Source organism: Telmatherina bonti (genome assembly GCF_933228915.1).
Source record: "Telmatherina bonti genome assembly, chromosome: 23".
NCBI lineage: Eukaryota > Metazoa > Chordata > Actinopteri > Atheriniformes > Telmatherinidae > Telmatherina > Telmatherina bonti.
Window position 1 is genome coordinate 1,136,175 of NC_136632.1, and position 17,526 is coordinate 1,153,700.

General features: G+C 44.9%; 1 protein-coding gene across 2 annotated transcripts in view; it reads left to right on the forward strand.

The window, feature by feature from the left end:
* The window catches only part of ipo8 (importin 8), a gene marked incomplete at its 3' end in the record, with an annotated part of 89,998 nt that overhangs the window by 19,827 nt on the left and 52,645 nt on the right, over positions 1–17,526 (forward strand). The window contains exons 10-20 of one of the 2 annotated variants that reach the window (XM_079262939.1): positions 2,055–2,154; positions 2,250–2,326; positions 2,402–2,518; positions 4,585–4,674; positions 5,672–5,837; positions 8,043–8,203; positions 8,319–8,444; positions 8,516–8,591; positions 9,804–9,929; positions 14,973–15,070; positions 15,149–15,238. In XM_079262939.1, coding sequence (XP_079119065.1) covers positions 2,055–2,154; positions 2,250–2,326; positions 2,402–2,518; positions 4,585–4,674; positions 5,672–5,837; positions 8,043–8,203; positions 8,319–8,444; positions 8,516–8,591; positions 9,804–9,929; positions 14,973–15,070; positions 15,149–15,238 — 1,227 coding nt within the window. The remainder of the gene's footprint in view (positions 1–2,054; positions 2,155–2,249; positions 2,327–2,401; positions 2,519–4,584; positions 4,675–5,671; positions 5,838–8,042; positions 8,204–8,318; positions 8,445–8,515; positions 8,592–9,803; positions 9,930–14,972; positions 15,071–15,148; positions 15,239–17,526) is intronic. The other variant, XM_079262940.1, reaches the window with a different exon arrangement.

Consider the following 17,526-nt stretch of genomic DNA (forward strand, 5'->3'; position numbering starts at 1 on the left):
ACTCGGGACATGGTTGAAGCTCTGCTGAAGGTGGGAGTTGAAGCTCACTCTGACGGGGGACTCAGCCAGACGTTCCCAGCAGACCCTCACAACACGTTTGGGCCTGCCAGATCTGACCGGCTTCCTCCCCCACCATCTGAGCCAACTCACCACCAGGTGGTGATCAGTTGAAGCTCCGCCCCCCTCTTCACCCGAGTGTCCAAGGCATGTGGCCGCAGGTCCGACGATACGACTACAAAATCGATCATCGAACTGCGGCCCAGGGAATCCTGATGCCAGGTGTACATATGGACACTCTTATGCTGGAACATGGTGTTCGTTATGGACAATCCATGACGAGCACAGAAGTCCAATAACAAAACACCATTTGGGTTCAGAGGGGGGGGACCATGCCTCCCAATCACTCCCCTCCAGGTCTCACTGTCATTGCCCACGTGAGCATTGAAGTCCCCCAGCAGAACAATGGAGTCCCCAGAAGGTCACCCTCCAGCACTCCCTCCAAGGACTCCAGAAAGGGTGGGTACTCTGAACTGCTGTTCGGTGCATAAGCACAGACAACAGTCAGGACCCGTCCCCCCACCCGGAGGCGGAGGGAAACTACCCTTTCATCCACCGGGGTAAACCCCAACGTGCAGGCACCAAGCTGGGGGCTGATGAGAATGCCCACACCTGCTCGGCGCCTCTCACCATGAGCAACTCCAGAGTGGAAGAAAGTCCAGCCCCTCTCGAGGGTTCTGGTTCCAGAGCCCAAGCCATGCGTCGAGGTGAGTCCAACTATATCTAGTCGGAACCGCTCAACCTCGCGCACAAGCTCAGGCTCCTTCCCCACCAGAGAGGTGACGTTCCACGTCCCTAGAGCCAGCTTCTGCAGCCGGGGATCGGACCGCCAGGGTCCCCGCCCCTTGCTGCCACCCAGCTCACATTGCACCCGACCCCTACGGCTCCTCCCGCAGATGGTGAGCCCATGGGAGGCGGGGCCCATGTAACCCTTTCGGGCTGAGCCCGACCGGGCCCCATGGGCGAAGACCCGGCCCCCAGACACTCGCTCTCGTACCCCACCTCCAGGCCTGGCTCCAGAGGGGGGTCCCGGTAACCCGCGTCCGGGCAAGGGAAAATTTATGCCCGAGTTTGTGTTCATCATAGGGGTCTTGTGAGCCGTACTTAGTCTAGTTCCTCCCCTAGACACCTGTTTTCCATGGGTGACCCTACCAGGGGCATAAAGCCCCCGACAACATAGCTGCTAGGATCTTTGGGACACACAAACCCCTCCACCACGATAAGGTGACGGCTCAGGGAGGGGAATAAATAAACATAAAAATAAATTTGATACGAACATGTTTGACTGTTTATTGATGCATTTGGATTTATCTATTTTTATCTAATAAACTATTTTTCAACCTTTTGAAATGTAATTCCACACGATCTGCTTTCAATGTTTCGCGGGTCATTGCAATCGTATGCTGGGCAAAATTCGGGAATAGTTGCTGGTGTTATCTTGACTACGGTTGACTCATTTATTGATACATTTCTTAATTTATTAATATAGATATAGTTGTACAAAGTCTAAAAATAAAGTATTGTATCAAAATGGTACAATTCAAAAGTTAACATGAACAAAAACAGAAAGAAAGAAAAGAGACATTGAAAAATTTGAACCTACATAAGACAATGAGTTTCCTCCGCAGTGTGACCAGGCTCTCCCTTAGGGATAGGGATAGGATTTCTGTATATCTGTTTGTGTTTAAGATAATTAAAAAATTAATGGACGGATTTTCATAAAATTTTCAGGAGTTGTTGTACATATAAAAAAAAAGGAAGAACTGATTACATTTTGGTGGTGATCCGGATCACTGTTTAGATCCAAGAAGTTTTTAAAAGATTCTTTAACATTGTTCTTGGCTCTCCGAGTACTCTACTAGTCTGTAACTGAGATGCCAGAAATAGTTGGAGAGCTGACTGTTACCATGTAAAACTCTCTTTGTGAAGCAACAATATCATATTTGTCTATAAACACAAAGAGAAGCAGTTTGATGTGAAGTGACTGTGTCTTCCAGGCCATCTGCCAGGAGGTAATCTTCCCTCTGATGTGCTACAAAGATGAAGATGAGCGCTTGTGGCAAGAGGATCCGTATGAATACATTCGCATGAAGTTCAGTGAGTGTTCACTTCCTGCTGGGACTTACAGTTTCAACTTTATTGACATGAAAAAAGACAACAAACGTCACTTTTGGTGTGTGTGTGTTTTGCAGATCTGTATGATGACCATGCCCTCCCAGTAACGGCTGCTCAGAGCCTTCTGTGTAAAGCTGCTCGTAAGAGGAAGGAGGTTGGAAACCTTTAGTCTGTTCTGTTCCAGGAGTTTTCCATTTAGAACCCATAGCACCTGCTTTCTTCTCGGCAGGTTCTTCCTCAGACAATGGAGTTCTGCCACCGGATCCTGATGGACCCGTCTGCTGACCCCCGCAGGAAGGACGGAGCGCTGCACTGTATTGGAGCTCTAGCTGAGCTCCTACTGAAGGTGAGTACGGTCCATAAGATGTCTACAGACAGCCCATCGGTAGACAGAAACTCAGCCAACGTGTCTCCTGTGACTCTGCTTTTATTTGACACAAATCATGAAGGCCCTGCTAGTTTTCACAAAGATGGAGGTTCTGCTAGTTTCCATGGAGATGAAGATTCTGCTAGTTTCCAGTTAGATGGAGGGATTCACAGGGCAAACGCTGCTTTACTCATTCCAAGATTACTTTTATTTGTTCCAAATAATGTTCCTGGATTCTGTTCTGTTTGGTTCTGCTTCACAGTCATTTAGCAGACGATTGTCTCAAAGTGACTTAAATCTGAGATTGAGAACAACTCAAGCATGAAATCAAACAGGAGTGACATCATAACTGACTGTGCTGGTCAGACTGCTGAGTCCAGTTGGATCAGGTGTTGCCATGCAGTGCTGCATGCACTACAGTTTTGGATTTTTGTTCCTACAAGAACATGATTTTATCACACAATATCATCTCTGGCTTAGGTGCACACAGCTTATTCAGTCCTTAGTTGTGCCAAAGAGCTGGACAAACCTTTCAAACTTATTCTGACAAATAGAGTTAAACTAAGTGCAGAAACACTCCTTAAACAGCTGAGTCTTCAACTTGTTCATAAAAGTAAATCGTTTACCGGTCTTTCCCCCCCGTCGGACAACAGAGGAAAAGAGTCTGGCTAGAGATTTAGTCCTACGTAGTCATGGTAACGCTCGGCGTTTCTCACTGGTAATGCGTAACTGTGGAAAGGGAGTGTAGCTCTGGAGTGAAGGTAGACAGGAGCTGTTTGTGTTCCTGTTTTTTAAACCAAAAGCAGAGCTTTGAATTTGATGCTCTGCAACTGGAAACCAGTTAGGTGTGATTAACAGTGGAGTAACATGAGCCTTTTTGGGCTGGTTGAAGACCAGATGTGCTGCAGCGTTCTGGATCATCTGCAGAGGTTTAACTGAGCATGCAGGCAGACCTGCATACTGTGTCATGTGTTCTGTCAGGTATGTCGGATTCTCTTGATGTGGTAGAGAGCAAATTGGCAAGTATGGGCGACCGAGGCAAACCTGGATCTTAAAGGTCAACTGGTCATCCACCATGACACCCAGATTCCAGGCAGCAGACGTAGGAACGAGTCGAACTGCATGCTTCTCTGTGGAGGAAAGGAAGGATTGGCTGGACAGGTAATGAGCTCTGTCTTGGACAGATTGAGCGATCCTTCATCCATGCAGAGATATCAGGAAGGCAAGCACATATTCTCAGTGAAACGTCGTCTGGTGGGAAGGAGAGGAAAAGCTGAGTGTCATCAGCGTAGCAATGGTAGGAGAAGCCATGAGAGCTTCTAACTGCACCGAGTGATATATCGTGATAGGTATATCGTGAAAAGAGAAGAGGGTTGAGCACCGATCCCTGACGCTCCCCTGTTTTCATGTGGTCTACATACTTCTCACCAGGATACTGAGGATTGACCAGTGGATCTGGACTGGGTTGAGTGTGGGTGTCTTCAGCAGCAGGGGGACCCGAGCTTGCTGGAAGTTAACTCCAGAGAGGAGATGATAATATGGGTCACTGAAGCTTTGATTGTAGGTAGAATGCTCTGCAGGATGTCGGTAGGGACCGGATCCAGAGGACAGCTAGTGGCTTTAGAGTTGATTAGAAGCTCAACACCCACTACTGACTAGAACTTTAGAGACTTCATTTAGAGCGGAAGGAGCAAAGTGAGGCACCACTAGCTGGATGTGGTGGACTGAGCTGGTCAGGCTCAGAGAACTGATTACTGATGGTAGCAACCTTTTCAGTAAAACAGGAAGCCAACATGTCTGCAGTCAGCGTGGCGGGAGGCTGAGCAGCTGCTGGAGAAAGAAGACAGTTAAAGGAACAGTTGTCATGTTGGGAGCATTGTGGATCTGGTTTTGATAACAGGGTAGAATTACTTTAATTGTTCCTAGGATTACTTTACTTTTTTGTAGGATTCTTTTTAAGTGTTCCCAGGACTACTTTACCCCTTCAAAAGATGAAAGTAAAATACACTAAAGACATTCATTAATGTGTTTTTTTTTTCCTGCAGAAACGGGTGTACAGGGACCAAATGGAGCAGATGCTACAGAACTACGCCTTCCCATTGCTGAACTCTCCTTACGGTTACCTAAGGGCTCGGGTAAGTAACCAGCTCTTCATAAGGTTTATTTGGTAATTTGCTCTGGTCTGCCAACCCATGTTTACACTCCAGTTCCAGTTTTATCTCATTATGTCAGAAGAGAAAACAAAAGTTGAATCAGTGTGTTAGTGAGATCATAGGAGAAGCGCTCCAGTTTCATGTTTTCTATCTCTGATCATGTTTCATGTCCTCATAAAATATAAACAACCTCTTTATTTTGGTTGTTTTATTTATTCCATGTTTTTGATCTTATAAGTTCTGTGGGCTTTTATACTGGTGCAAATTCGTACTGGGTGACACACCAGTCAAGAGGTTGGTGTCCAGAAGGAACTTAAAACTGAACCGTGAAGACTCCGTCATTGTGATCAAATCCAGAGAAGAAATTCTTTAGATGAAAGTTTTGTTTGACACAACCTGGCGTTCATCAGACCAAACCTGACAGTAGCAGGACGAGCCGAAGGCTTGAGAGTCATAGCGGAGATGCTGCAGGTTCCCCACATTCATCCCGTTCCACCAGAGGTGAGGAGAACAGGGACGGTGGAGGCAGCAAGACTCATCCAGGCCCACAACAGGAACCAGTCAGGCGTGGATGGACTCCAAGGAGCGGTGGACAGAGCCTCTGACAAACTCCAAACTCAGACAGTAAATCCACAGAGCAAAGTGTCGGATGTCTGTTCAGCAGCAGGCGGCAGCTTGATGTTTCTCAGAACCTCAAAGATCCTGTTAAACTTTCCTCAGGAAAGAAAAACAACTGGGTTCTGTAAAATCTCTGAACTGGTCTTAACTAAGCCTGTTGTGAACTGCTTAAGACGGGATGTCTTGAAGTTTAACTGGAGGAACTTGAAATTCTTGTCTTGGTTCTTTCAGATGGTCCTCATGTTTCTGACTCGCATCTGAAAGAACCAACAAGAGAACTTCAGGACAGCCTTCACTGGGATGGGGTCCAGAATCATAACAGGTCTCAGATAAATCCTGTCTGTGTTCTATGTTCTGGTAGTCGTGCTGGGTACTGCACTGCTTCAGCCCACTGCGTTTCCATGACAACGTGGTGCTGAGGAATGCTGTGGAGTTAGTGAAGCAGGATCTAATAGAAGACAAGGACATGCCCGTCAAAGTGGAGGCAGCCATCGCTCTGCAGACGCTGGTCAGCAACCAGGAACAAGGTTTGTAGAGAAACACTGCTGAGAAGGCAGCTGCCCATTACTCTGAACCTCCATCCGCTACTGAGAGGATTAGCATGTTGTGTTAAACATAATAATACACAACTCTTAGTTGTAAATAAGTCTGGTTTGTGTGTGTGTAAATAAGCCTAGATCAGGTCATCTTTTCTCCCCAGTAGAAGGTAAACAACATAATAGTCAATGAAACATTTTATCATCTGAAATCTGGAAAATGTGAATCTGATGCAGCAACACATCTGTATAAAGTAGTTTATGAGTGACGTTTAGCATTGTTAACAGCTGTTAGCATGTGTAAAAAAGTAGTTCCAGAGTGATGTTTAGCATTGTTAACAGCTGTTAGCATGTGTAAAAAAGTAGTTTATGAGTGATGTTTAGCATTGTTAACAGCTGTTAGCATGTGTAAAAAAGTAGTTTATGAGTGATGTTTAGCATTGTTAACAGCTGTTAGCATGTGTAAAAAAGTAGTTCCAGAGTGATGTTTAGCATTGTTAACAGCTGTTAGCATGTGTAAAAAAGTAGTTCCAGAGTGATGTTTAGCATTGTTAACAGCTGTTAGCATGTGTAAAAAAGTAGTTTATGAGTGATGTTTAGCATTGTTAACAGCTGTTAGCATGTGTAAAAAAGTAGTTCCAGAGTGATGTTTGGCATTGTTAACAGCTGTTAACATGTGTAAAAAAGTAGTTCCAGAGTGATGTTTAGCATTGTTAACAGCTGTTAGCATGTGTAAAAAAGTAGTTCCAGAGTGATGTTTGGCATTGTTAACAGCTGTTAACATGTGTAAAAAAGTAGTTCCAGAGTGACGTTTAGCATTGTTAACAGCTGTTAGCATGTGTAAAAAAGTAGTTCCAGAGTGATGTTTAGCATTGTTAACAGCTGTTAGCATGTGTAAAAAAGTAGTTCCAGAGTGACGTTTAGCATTGTTAACAGCTGTTAGCATGTGTAAAAAAGTAGTTCCAGAGTGATGTTTAGCATTGTTAACAGCTGTTAGCATGTGTAAAAAAGTAGTTCCAGAGTGACGTTTAGCATTGTTAACAGCTGTTAGCATGTGTAAAAAAGTAGTTCCAGAGTGACGTTTAGCATTGTTAACAGCTGTTAGCATGTGTAAAAAAGTAGTTCCAGAGTGATGTTTGGCATTGTTAACAGCTGTTAGCATGTGTAAAAAAGTAGTTCCAGAGTGATGTTTGGCATTGTTAACAGCTGTTAACATGTGTAAAAAAGTAGTTCCAGAGTGATGTTTGGCATTGTTAACAGCTGTTAACATGTGTAAAAAAAGTAGTTCCAGAGTGATGTTTAGCATTGTTAACAGCTGTTAGCATGTGTAAAAAAGTAGTTCCAGAGTGATGTTTAGCATTGTTAACAGCTGTTAGCATGTGTAAAAAAGTAGTTCCAGAGTGATGTTTGGCATTGTTAACAGCTGTTAGCATGTGTAAAAAAGTAGTTCCAGAGTGATGTTTGGCATTGTTAACAGCTGTTAACATGTGTAAAAAAGTAGTTCCAGAGTGATGTTTGGCATTGTTAACAGCTGTTAGCATGTGTAAAAAAGTAGTTCCAGAGTGATGTTTAGCATTGTTAACAGCTGTTAGCATGTGTAAAAAAGTAGTTCCAGAGTGATGTTTGGCATTGTTAACAGCTGTTAGCATGTGTAAAAAATTAGTTCCAGAGTGATGTTTAGCATTGTGTAGCATCTCTTTTATTAATGTCTGTAGACATCTGGAAAATGAGCAGACCAGATGCTGGAGTTTTAGGAAAGGACCGTTCTGGTCTGATGCAGGATTCCAGCTGCTCTACTGGACCTTGTTGCTGGATTTCTGCTTCCATGATGCTCCAGATGTTTGTACTGGTGAAAGGTGTGGACTGCAGCAGACCAGTTCTCCTGTTCCACCATCAGGATGTGGTCCTGCATGGTCCTGCTAAAATCTGCAAGGTCTTCCCTGGATGGGAGCAGATGTGCTTTGGTCCAGAGAAGACATCTGTGTTTCTGTGTAATCCTGCTTCAACACACCTGAATCCAATTAAATGGCTCCAACAGCCTATCAGGTTCTGTAGGGTTGCAGCAGGGACATATGGAAAAGCTGCTGGACTGTGGCCCTTGTACGACTGAACTGAGAATGGTGTTCTCCTGGGAGGAAAAGATGGAGGATGAAGTGAAAACAGCCGAGCTTTAACCTGCACCGTGTGTGTTCTCAGCTAAGATGTACATCCAGCCGTACATCCGTCCAGTGATGCAGGAATTGATTCATGTGGTCAAAGAGACAGAAAACGACGATCTCACCAACGTCATCCAGAAGATGATCTGCGAGTACAACCAGGACATGGCTACCATTGCTGTGGACATGACACACAACTTGGTGGGAAAACTACACACATTAATTCTAGTTTGAGTTTACAGTAAATTAATGTTTGGCTTTACAGTTCTGGTGGAAGTCCAGGGGGTGAATTTCTAACAGAAAACTGTTTCAACAGGCTGAGATCTTCACCAGAGTCCTTCAGAGTGAGGAGTACGAGGAGAACGAAGATAAAACAGTCATGGCTCTTGGCATCCTCAGCACCATAGACACCATCCTCACCGTAATGGAGGATCATAAAGAGGTATCTAACCGGGAGCTCTGTCTACGTCTGAAAGGTTTGAATCGGCTGATGTCTTCTTCTCGTCTTCTCAGATCACACAGCAGCTGGAGGGGATCTGTTTGCAGGTGATCGGCCTGGTCCTACAGAAGCCCATCATAGGTATGGCAGGTGTGTGTTGGTGGCACATGTTGTGTGTTTCACCCTTTTAAAGTCTGAACTAACCAGTATTATTCACTCTGCCTGGACAATAAGAAATCACACTCAGCAGACCGAGGCAGGTTTGTTCCAGAGGTAACCACTCAGACAGGACCTGATAATATCTGCTTGTTTCAGCCATCTCTGGCCTCCTCTTTCCCACCACAACCTCACTTAAATGGTATGATGTTTTTTTTCCCACCATAACGTGCTTTATTAACATATTGAGGTCAAAAATACACAAATCATCCAATCTGAATGAAAATATCAAAAATAAGTTTTTTCTTTAGTAAAATGACGATTATATTGAAAGCAACATCTGTTCATTCCAGTTTTATGCACCAGTTTGAAACCATCACATCTCTGCTTTTCTGAAGTCCATTTGCATCACACAGGAACTGGTATCTGATAAATGTCTGGTTACTAAAATGCTGTGTTAAAGTTTACCAGCTAGTTAATGAATACAGAACCTTTAACCACTGATCCTGATGGGTTGGATGCTACCATTCTCACAGGATTGCAGTTTGCAGATGAGTCAAACATTGACCTTGGATTGGATCACAATATGATTGTGTCATGTGACCCCTTCACTGCTCCATGGGAAATAGCAGCTCACCTGGAGCTGCTGTCTCCATCACTGGAAAGACGATGGACCCTGGAAACCTGGTTTAAATGTGATCATGTAAATAACAGAAAACACACTCTTGTCTGTAAATTCTCCATTTCACCACTAGAAGACAGATCTTACTGGGGTCACCGACTGTTCTACCATCCTGCAGGTTTCAGTGTTTCCTGCTGCAACACACCTGACCCAGATCAATGTCTCATTAACAGGCAGGTACATAAGATGACAAGTTTTAAGAGAATCTTTTCATTAGAATCAAGGAAACACTAAAATCTGAGGATGGTAGCTCTGTCTTAGACCCCTGCATGGTGGTGGGACCATTTCCACCACCATGCAGGGTGGACTAGTAACTTCCTGTCTGTGTACCAGCTTTAAACTGGTTTCATGAAGGATTGGTTTTTCCTGAAGTAGATCAGATTCTTCAGAAGTCACTTCCAGCAGCTTCTACTTCAAAAATTATTTTAAAAAGGAAAATGTCCTACATGGGTCCAAACTGTACACTTCTTCACCTCGTCATCTAAGTCTCCTGCCTTCTGTTTGGCTGTGCTTCCTGTTGTCAGAGTTCTACGAGGAGATTCTGTCTCTGGCTTTCGGTCTCACCTGTCAGACCATCTCCCCCCAGATGTGGCAGCTGCTCAGTGTCCTCTATCAGGTCTTCCAACATGACTGCTTTGACTACTTTACAGGTACCTGCAGACACTGTCCAACAGAGCGAGAAGGGAAAGGTCACACACAGATTCACGTTTACAAGTGAGGTGCATTTAGTTCACACACAATGTTAAGGACAAGGACACATACGGCGAGGTATGATGTTGACATCATCAGCAAACATCTACAAAGTACATCCATTTTTTTAACTGCTTAGTGGTCTCAGGGAAGCTGGAGTCTATCCCAGTAATCACTGGGTGAGAGACAGCTTACTCCTGGACAGGTCGTCAGTCCATCACAGGACCATACATGCTCACACTCACTCTTAGGTTAATTGTTTCTCTAATTATTTCTAACATCGTGTCTTTGTGCGGTGGGAGGAAGGTGTAGAACCCGGAGAGAACCCACACACACTGGAAGAACATGCAGACTCCACACAGGAAGGCCACTGTTTGATGCAAAGTTTGTGATTTATGAAAAAACAAACTTGAGGGAGGACGTGCGGTCCCTCACACATACTCTGACCCAGACCTACACTGGTTCTGGTTCTGGTTCAGGAGAGACGGGTGAGGGGGGGAACTGAAGCCGTACGGCGTCATGATTCTCCTCAGACATGTAATTTTACTTCAGATCAAACTTTAATGTTATGTCTGCCGTTGAGTCAGAACTTTGCATAAGAACCTTTCACACAAATATAAAAAGCCTATAAAGCGACTTCAACATTAAATCAGTCTGCAGAACATTTCACCAGTTTTCTCCTCGTCACCTTCCTCCCAGATGATCACCAGGGTGATGTGGACCAATCGGACTGATAGCTGTACACATGTAAATAATGTGGTGACACGCGTGCAGAAGGAAGAATCAGGAGGGGGGGTGGGGTGGGGCGGTGTTTTCAGGGATCCTGGTCCATGATGAACACCAGATCATATGCAGATTTAGACTCCTACAGCATCACTCTTGGATCTATGTGCTAAAACTATGCGAAAGGTTCTGATGTAAATTTCTGACTCAGCAGCAGCAGAAATAACACTGCTGCTTTTAATACTAGATTATTCTATTCTATTCTATTCTATTCTATTCTATTCTATTCTATTCTACAGTCATTCAGCAGATACTTTTATCCAAAGTGACTTACATCTGAGTGAGAACAACACATGCACGAAATCAAAAAGTAGAGGACATCATAGGAAGGTGCTGGTGGACTGTCCCGTTGGACGCACATCCTTACATGAAGTGCTACAGGCTTTTTATTTGTTTGTTTTTCTCCCTTTCCACCCCACAATATTACCATCCATCCATTTTCTGCCGTCTATCCGGGGTCGGGTCGCGGGGGCAGCAGCCTAAGCAGGGAAGCCCAGACTTCCCTCTCCCCAGCCACATTTACCAACTCTGCGGGGGGATCTTGGTGCAGCGTCTGCATTACTGCAGACGCCGCACCGATCCGTCTGTCGATCTCACGCTTCATCCTTCCCTCACTCGTGAACAAGACCCCGAGATATTTAAACTCCTCCACTTGAGGCAGGACCTGACTCCCGACCCGGAGAGGGCAATCCACCCTATTCCGGCTGAGGACCATGGTCTCAGATTTTGAGGTGCTGATTCTCATCCCAGCCTCTTCACACCCGGCTGTGAATCCCTCAAGCGAGAGCTGGAGATCACGGCCAGATGAAGCCAACAGGACCACGTCATCTGCAAAAAGCAGGGACCCAATCCTGAGGCCACCAAGTCGGATCCCCTCAACACCTCGGCTGCACCTAGAAATTCTGTCCATATAAGTTATGAACAGAATCGGTGATAAAGGGCAGCCTTGGCGGAGTCCAACCCTCACCGGAAACGAATCTGACTTACTACCGGCAATGTGGACCAAGCTCTGACACCTGTCGTACAGGGACCGGACAGCTTGCACAAGGGGGTCCGGTACCCCATACTCCCGGAGTACCCCCCACAGGAGCCCCCAGGGGACACTGTCAAACGCCTTCTCCAGGTACACAAAGCACATGTAGACTGGTTGTCCACGCGATGCTGCAGAGACACCAAGGAGCTTTTTGACCACCTCAGCGACTTCCGCCCCAGAGATAGGAGAGTCCACCCCTGAGTCCACCAGCTCTGCTCCGTCATCGGAAGACATGTTGGTAGGATTGAGGAGGTCTTCGAAGTATTCCCTCCACCGACCCACAACGTCCCGAGTTGAGGTCAGCAGCTCCCCATCTCCACTGTACACAGTGTTGATGGAGCATTGCTTCTCCCTGGACCAGAATCTCCTCAAAGCCATCTGGAAGTCTTTCTCCATGGCCTCGCCGAACTCCTCCCATGCCCGAGTTTTTGCCTTGGCGACTGCCGAAGCCGCATGCCGCTTAGCCTGTCGGTACCCATCAGCTGCCTCCAGAGTCCCACAGGCCAAGAAGGCCCGATAGGACTCCTTCTTCAGCTTGACGGCATCCCTCACTGCTGGTGTCCACCAACGAGTCCTGGGATTACCGCCACGACAGGCACCAACAACCTTACAGCCACAGCAAAGTGAACCTTACAGCAAAGTGAAGCGTCACTAACTGGATGTTAGCGGCCCGCCGCCTCAGCAATAGAGGCACGGAACACAGCCCATTCGGACTCAATGTCCCCCGCCTCACTCGGGACATGTTTGAAGCTCTGCTGAAGGTGGGAGTTGAAGCTCGCTCTGACAGGGGACTCAGCCAGACGTTCCCAGCAGACCCTCACAACACGTTTGGGTCTGCCAGATCTGACCGGCTTCCTCCCCCACCATCTGAGCCAACTCACCACCAGGTGGTGATCAGTTGAAGCTCCGCCCCCCTCTTCACCCGAGTGTCCAAGGCATGTGGCCGCAGGTCCGACGATACGACTACAAAATCCATCATCGAACTGCAGCCCAGGGAATCCTGATGCCAGGTGTACATATGGACACTCTTATGTTGGAACATGGTGTTCGTTATGGACAATCCATGACGAGTACAGAAGTCCAATAACAAAACACCATTTGGGTTCAGAGGGGGGGGACCATGCTTCCCAATCACTCCCCTCCAGGTCTCACTGTCATTGCCCACGTGAGCATTGAAGTCCCCCAGCAGAACTATGGAGTCCCCAGAAGGAGCACCCTCCAGCACTCCCTCCAAGGACTCCAGAAAGGGTGGGTACTCTGAACTGCTGTTCGGTGCATAAGCACAGACAACAGTCAGGACCCGTCCCCCCACCCGGAGGCGGAGGGAAACTACCCTTTCATCCACCGGGGTAAACCCTAATGTACAGGCACCAAGCCATTGCACCTGACTCCTATGGCTCCTCCCGCAGAATGAATACTATAATGTTTGTTGCAAAGAAACGAGCTAAGTTCTCCAACTTTCCAACAAATACAGCGATACTATGTGTTGAAGTTCTCCTTGAAGAGCTGAGTCTTCAGCTTGCTCTTAAAGTAGACAAGGACTCTTCAGAGCAGACAGAGTTTGGGAGATCATTCCATCATCGTGGCACAACAGAGGAAAAGAGTCTGGATGGTGATTTAGTCTCACATAGTGGTGGTAACAGAGGCGTCTTTCACTGGTGGAACATAGCTGTGGAGAGGGAGTGTAGGTCTCGATGAAAGAGTGAAGGTAGACAGGAGCTGTTCGAGTTATTGTTTTGTAAGCCAGAAGCAAAGCTTTAAATTTGATGTGTGCTGCGACTGGAATCCAGTGAAGTGCGATTAGCAGCAGAGTGACATGAGCCCATTTAGGTTGGCTGAAAACCAGACGTACTGTGACGTTCTGGATCATCTGCAGATGTTTAACAGAGCATCCGGGCCAACCTGCCAGAAGGGAATTGCAGTAATCGATGCGTAAGATGACCAGAGCCTGAAGCAAAAGCTGTGTCATGTGTTCTGTCAGGTACGTCTGATTCTCTTGATGTTGTAGAGAGCACATTGGCAGGTACGGGGAACCGAGGCAACATGGACCTTAAAGGTCAACTGGTCATCCACCATGACACCCAGATTCTAGCCAGCAGTTGTAGGAACAAGTGTGATAGAGTCAAGCTTCACACACATCTTTAGAGGTAAGGAAGGATTGGCTGGACAGACAATGAGCTCTGTCTTGGACAGATTGAGCTCAAGGTGGTGATCTTTCATCCATGCAGAGATATCAGCAAGACAAGCTGATATTCTCAGTGAAACGTTGTGTCGTCTGGTGGGAAGGAAAGGAAAAGCTGAGTGTCGACAGTGTAACAGTGGTAGGAGAAGCCATCAGAACTTATGACTGCACCAAGTGAAGAGGTCTATATTGAAAAGAGAAGAGGACCAAGCACTGATCCCTGAGGCACCCCTGTTTTCATGTGATCTGGACACTTCTCCTCACCAGGATACTCTGAAGGATCTTCCTGTGAGGTAGGACGTGGACCAGGAGAGGACAGATCCAGAGATGCTGAGCTCAGAGAGTGGAGAGGAGAATCTGATGGTTGGCTGGGTCAGAAGCAGCAGACAGGTCCAGCAGGACCAGGACTGGACTGGATCTGGCAGGTCGGAGGGAATCAGTAAGACAGGAGAGCAGTTTCAGTGGCGTGGCCTTACCTAAAGCCAGACTGATATGGAGGAATCTCATGAAGGAACTGTGAGACTTGGCTGAAGACTGCAGTTATGATAAGAACGGATCCAGTGAGACCAGCTGTGCGGAGGGAAAGACACCACATTCAAAAGAGGAGTTGATAATATGGGTCACTGCAGCTTTGATTGTAGGAGAAATGTTCTGCAGGACATCAGTAGGGACCGGATCAAGTGCACAGGTAGTAGTAGGTTTAGAGTTTTGTAGAAGTTTTTTAGGACTTCATTCTCATTCAGAGTGTGGAAGTAGCAAAGTGAAGCGTCACTAACTGGATGTTGAGTTGGTCAGGCTCAGAGAGTTGATTACTGATTGTAGCAACCTTTACGGGGAAAAAAAAAGGATGCAAACATTTTTACAGTCAGTCCAGATTACAATAAGTTAAATATAGAACAATGAAAATAAATGACATACGTTTAATTAATAATAGTAAATAAATAAAATAAAACCGGGGTGAAACATATACCATGGCTGTGTTTGACGACTGGATGTATGTTGCAGATATGATGCCTCTGCTTCACAACTACGTTACCGTGGATACAGATATGTTCCTGTCCAACCCAAAACACCTGGAGATCATCTACAGCATGTGCAAGAAGGTTGGGCACAGTCAGAAAAGCTCTTTCCAGCATGCCCCGTGGGTTGATAGTAAAGCTATGGACTGGTACGTGTTGCAGGTGTTGACAGTGGATGCAGGCGAGGACGCCGAGTGTCACGCTGCCAAACTCTTAGAGGTGATCATCCTGCAGTGCAGAGGCATCGACCAGGTCAGATCACACACATCTTTTTTTACATTAACTTTTTATTAAGAATGCATATCCAATTGTACAGTTTACATTATACATTATTTTTGCATTCATAATTTTTTACATACAATTTGTAACATTGAACATGTGTGGCATAGTATTTACATGAGCATTTAAGTCAGTGGACCACAATGTAAAGCAGCAGTGTTTACAGAAAGTCAGATCTAACCAGCTTAACATATTCTGACCACTTGGAATGTATTTTGTAGAAAGCGTCTCTCTGCACTGTTAAGGAAACGGACAGTTTTTTCATGGTATGGATCTCTTGTACAACGTTAATCCAGTCCTCAGTTGTTGGTGGCTCAGGTTTTAGCCATATCCTTCTAAGAGCCTTTTTACTTGCGACCAGCAGGATGAATAAAAGTTTCGTATCTCCAGAGGTCAGTCTATTCACAGGTGTGTTACTCAGATACAAGGTGTCAGAGGGAAAACAAATAAAAGGACATTTTCAATATGTTCGTAAACTCTGAACCAATATTTATGAATGACTTGGCCGTCCCAAAACACATGAAAATGGTTGGCGCCCTTCCTGCCACATTTCCAACAAGCATCACCCATGCCCCTACACTTTTCTGAACAGGGTTAATGAAGAATCTCATGATATTTTTCCAGCAGAATTCACATTTGACCCAGTTGTGACCCACTGGGTCTTACATTTTGTCAACTTTCTGTGATCAACAGAACTTTCTTTTTCCAACTTCACTTTAACATATCGAGTGTTGTCCTTTTTACACCACATGATGCTGTTGTACAAGGTAGATATAATTTTTTTGTGTGCTCCTGGTTTATTTAATTATATAAATGTATCAACAAAGCCTATTTTGTTTAAACTCACTTTTAGATCTTTTTTTAAAATAATGTCTGACCTGAAGATACCTCAAGAAGTCAACAGAGCCAAACTTGTAGTTTCTTTGCAGATTTTCTAAGCTTTGGAGTGCCCCTTATGGAAAAATGAATGATAATTGGTCAGGCCTTTTAAACTCCAGTTTTTAAATCTATCATCATATTAATTAGGGGTAAAGTAAGGATCATATACACACCACCCTAAAAATTTAGAAGTGTCTTCCAAACCACAAGTTTTAACTGTTTCGTTCCAAACAGAGATCATAGTATGTGATATGGGTTTGTCAGCTAAGTTTATCCTGCAGATTAATGTCGCCTAATAGACCTTTCATTGGTATTGTCTTAATTGTTGTCCCTTCCACATCTTTCCATCCTGCAGTGTCAGTTGGAGAGCACAAACATATTAATGGTCTCAACTGGGCAGCACAATAGTAATCTCTTAAACAAGGGAGGGCGCGACCTCCCTTATCTTTCTTTAGTTTTAAACTTTAACACTTGACTCCATTTTTTTCCCCCTTCCAGATATATATTGACAACAATCTATCCAGAAATTATTTTTGGGGTATGTGTAAACACTGGAATAAGTATAGTAATTAGGGGAGGATATGTAATTTAACTGAATCAGTCCTAGAGTATCAATCCAAAAAAGGTATGGCATTCCATTTTTTTATATCAGATTTAATTGTTATACTCAGTGGGCCATAATTAGCCTCAAACATCTTAGTAGTTTTACCCCTAAGTATTTAATGTTGTCTGCATCCTATTTCCATTTATTATAGTCCTTGATTTCTTTTGGTGGATCATAATTTAGAGTCGATACCTGTATTTTGTTTACATTAAAGCTGGGGTAGATAATCTTGCTCAGACACATTTTTTTGACTTTGGGTGAAGTGGTTCCGAGTCCTGATAGTAATCTATAAATTTTGGAATCATGAACAATAAAAAATATAGTTATAAAAAATATAAACCCCCCAGTTTACTGTTAATCTATAAAAACCCTGAACAATCCAAACGTTCCGACCCAAATGGAGTTGTTCATTCCTTATATTTGGTAAGCTTCTTCATGGCTGAGAAAATGCAGGACGGATTTCCCGACCCGGCTCGGTTTATTTTTCCTCCTCCTGCTAAACAGCCCAGAAAGAGAAAATTGTTGGTGGAAAAAGCTGCGAACTAAAAAAGCACTCGGAGGGCACAAACCTCCGCCAAGGCCTTTCAAAAGTTCCTGGATCCAAACAGTGATCCAGATCACCACCGAAATTAAATCAGTTCTTCCTTTCCACATTTCCAACAACTCCTGGAAATTTTGTTAAAATCTGTCCACAACTTTTCGCGTTATCTTGAACACAAACAGATAAACGCCGGCAAAAACATAACCTCCTTGGCGAGGTCAGAAAAAAGCTTCAGAT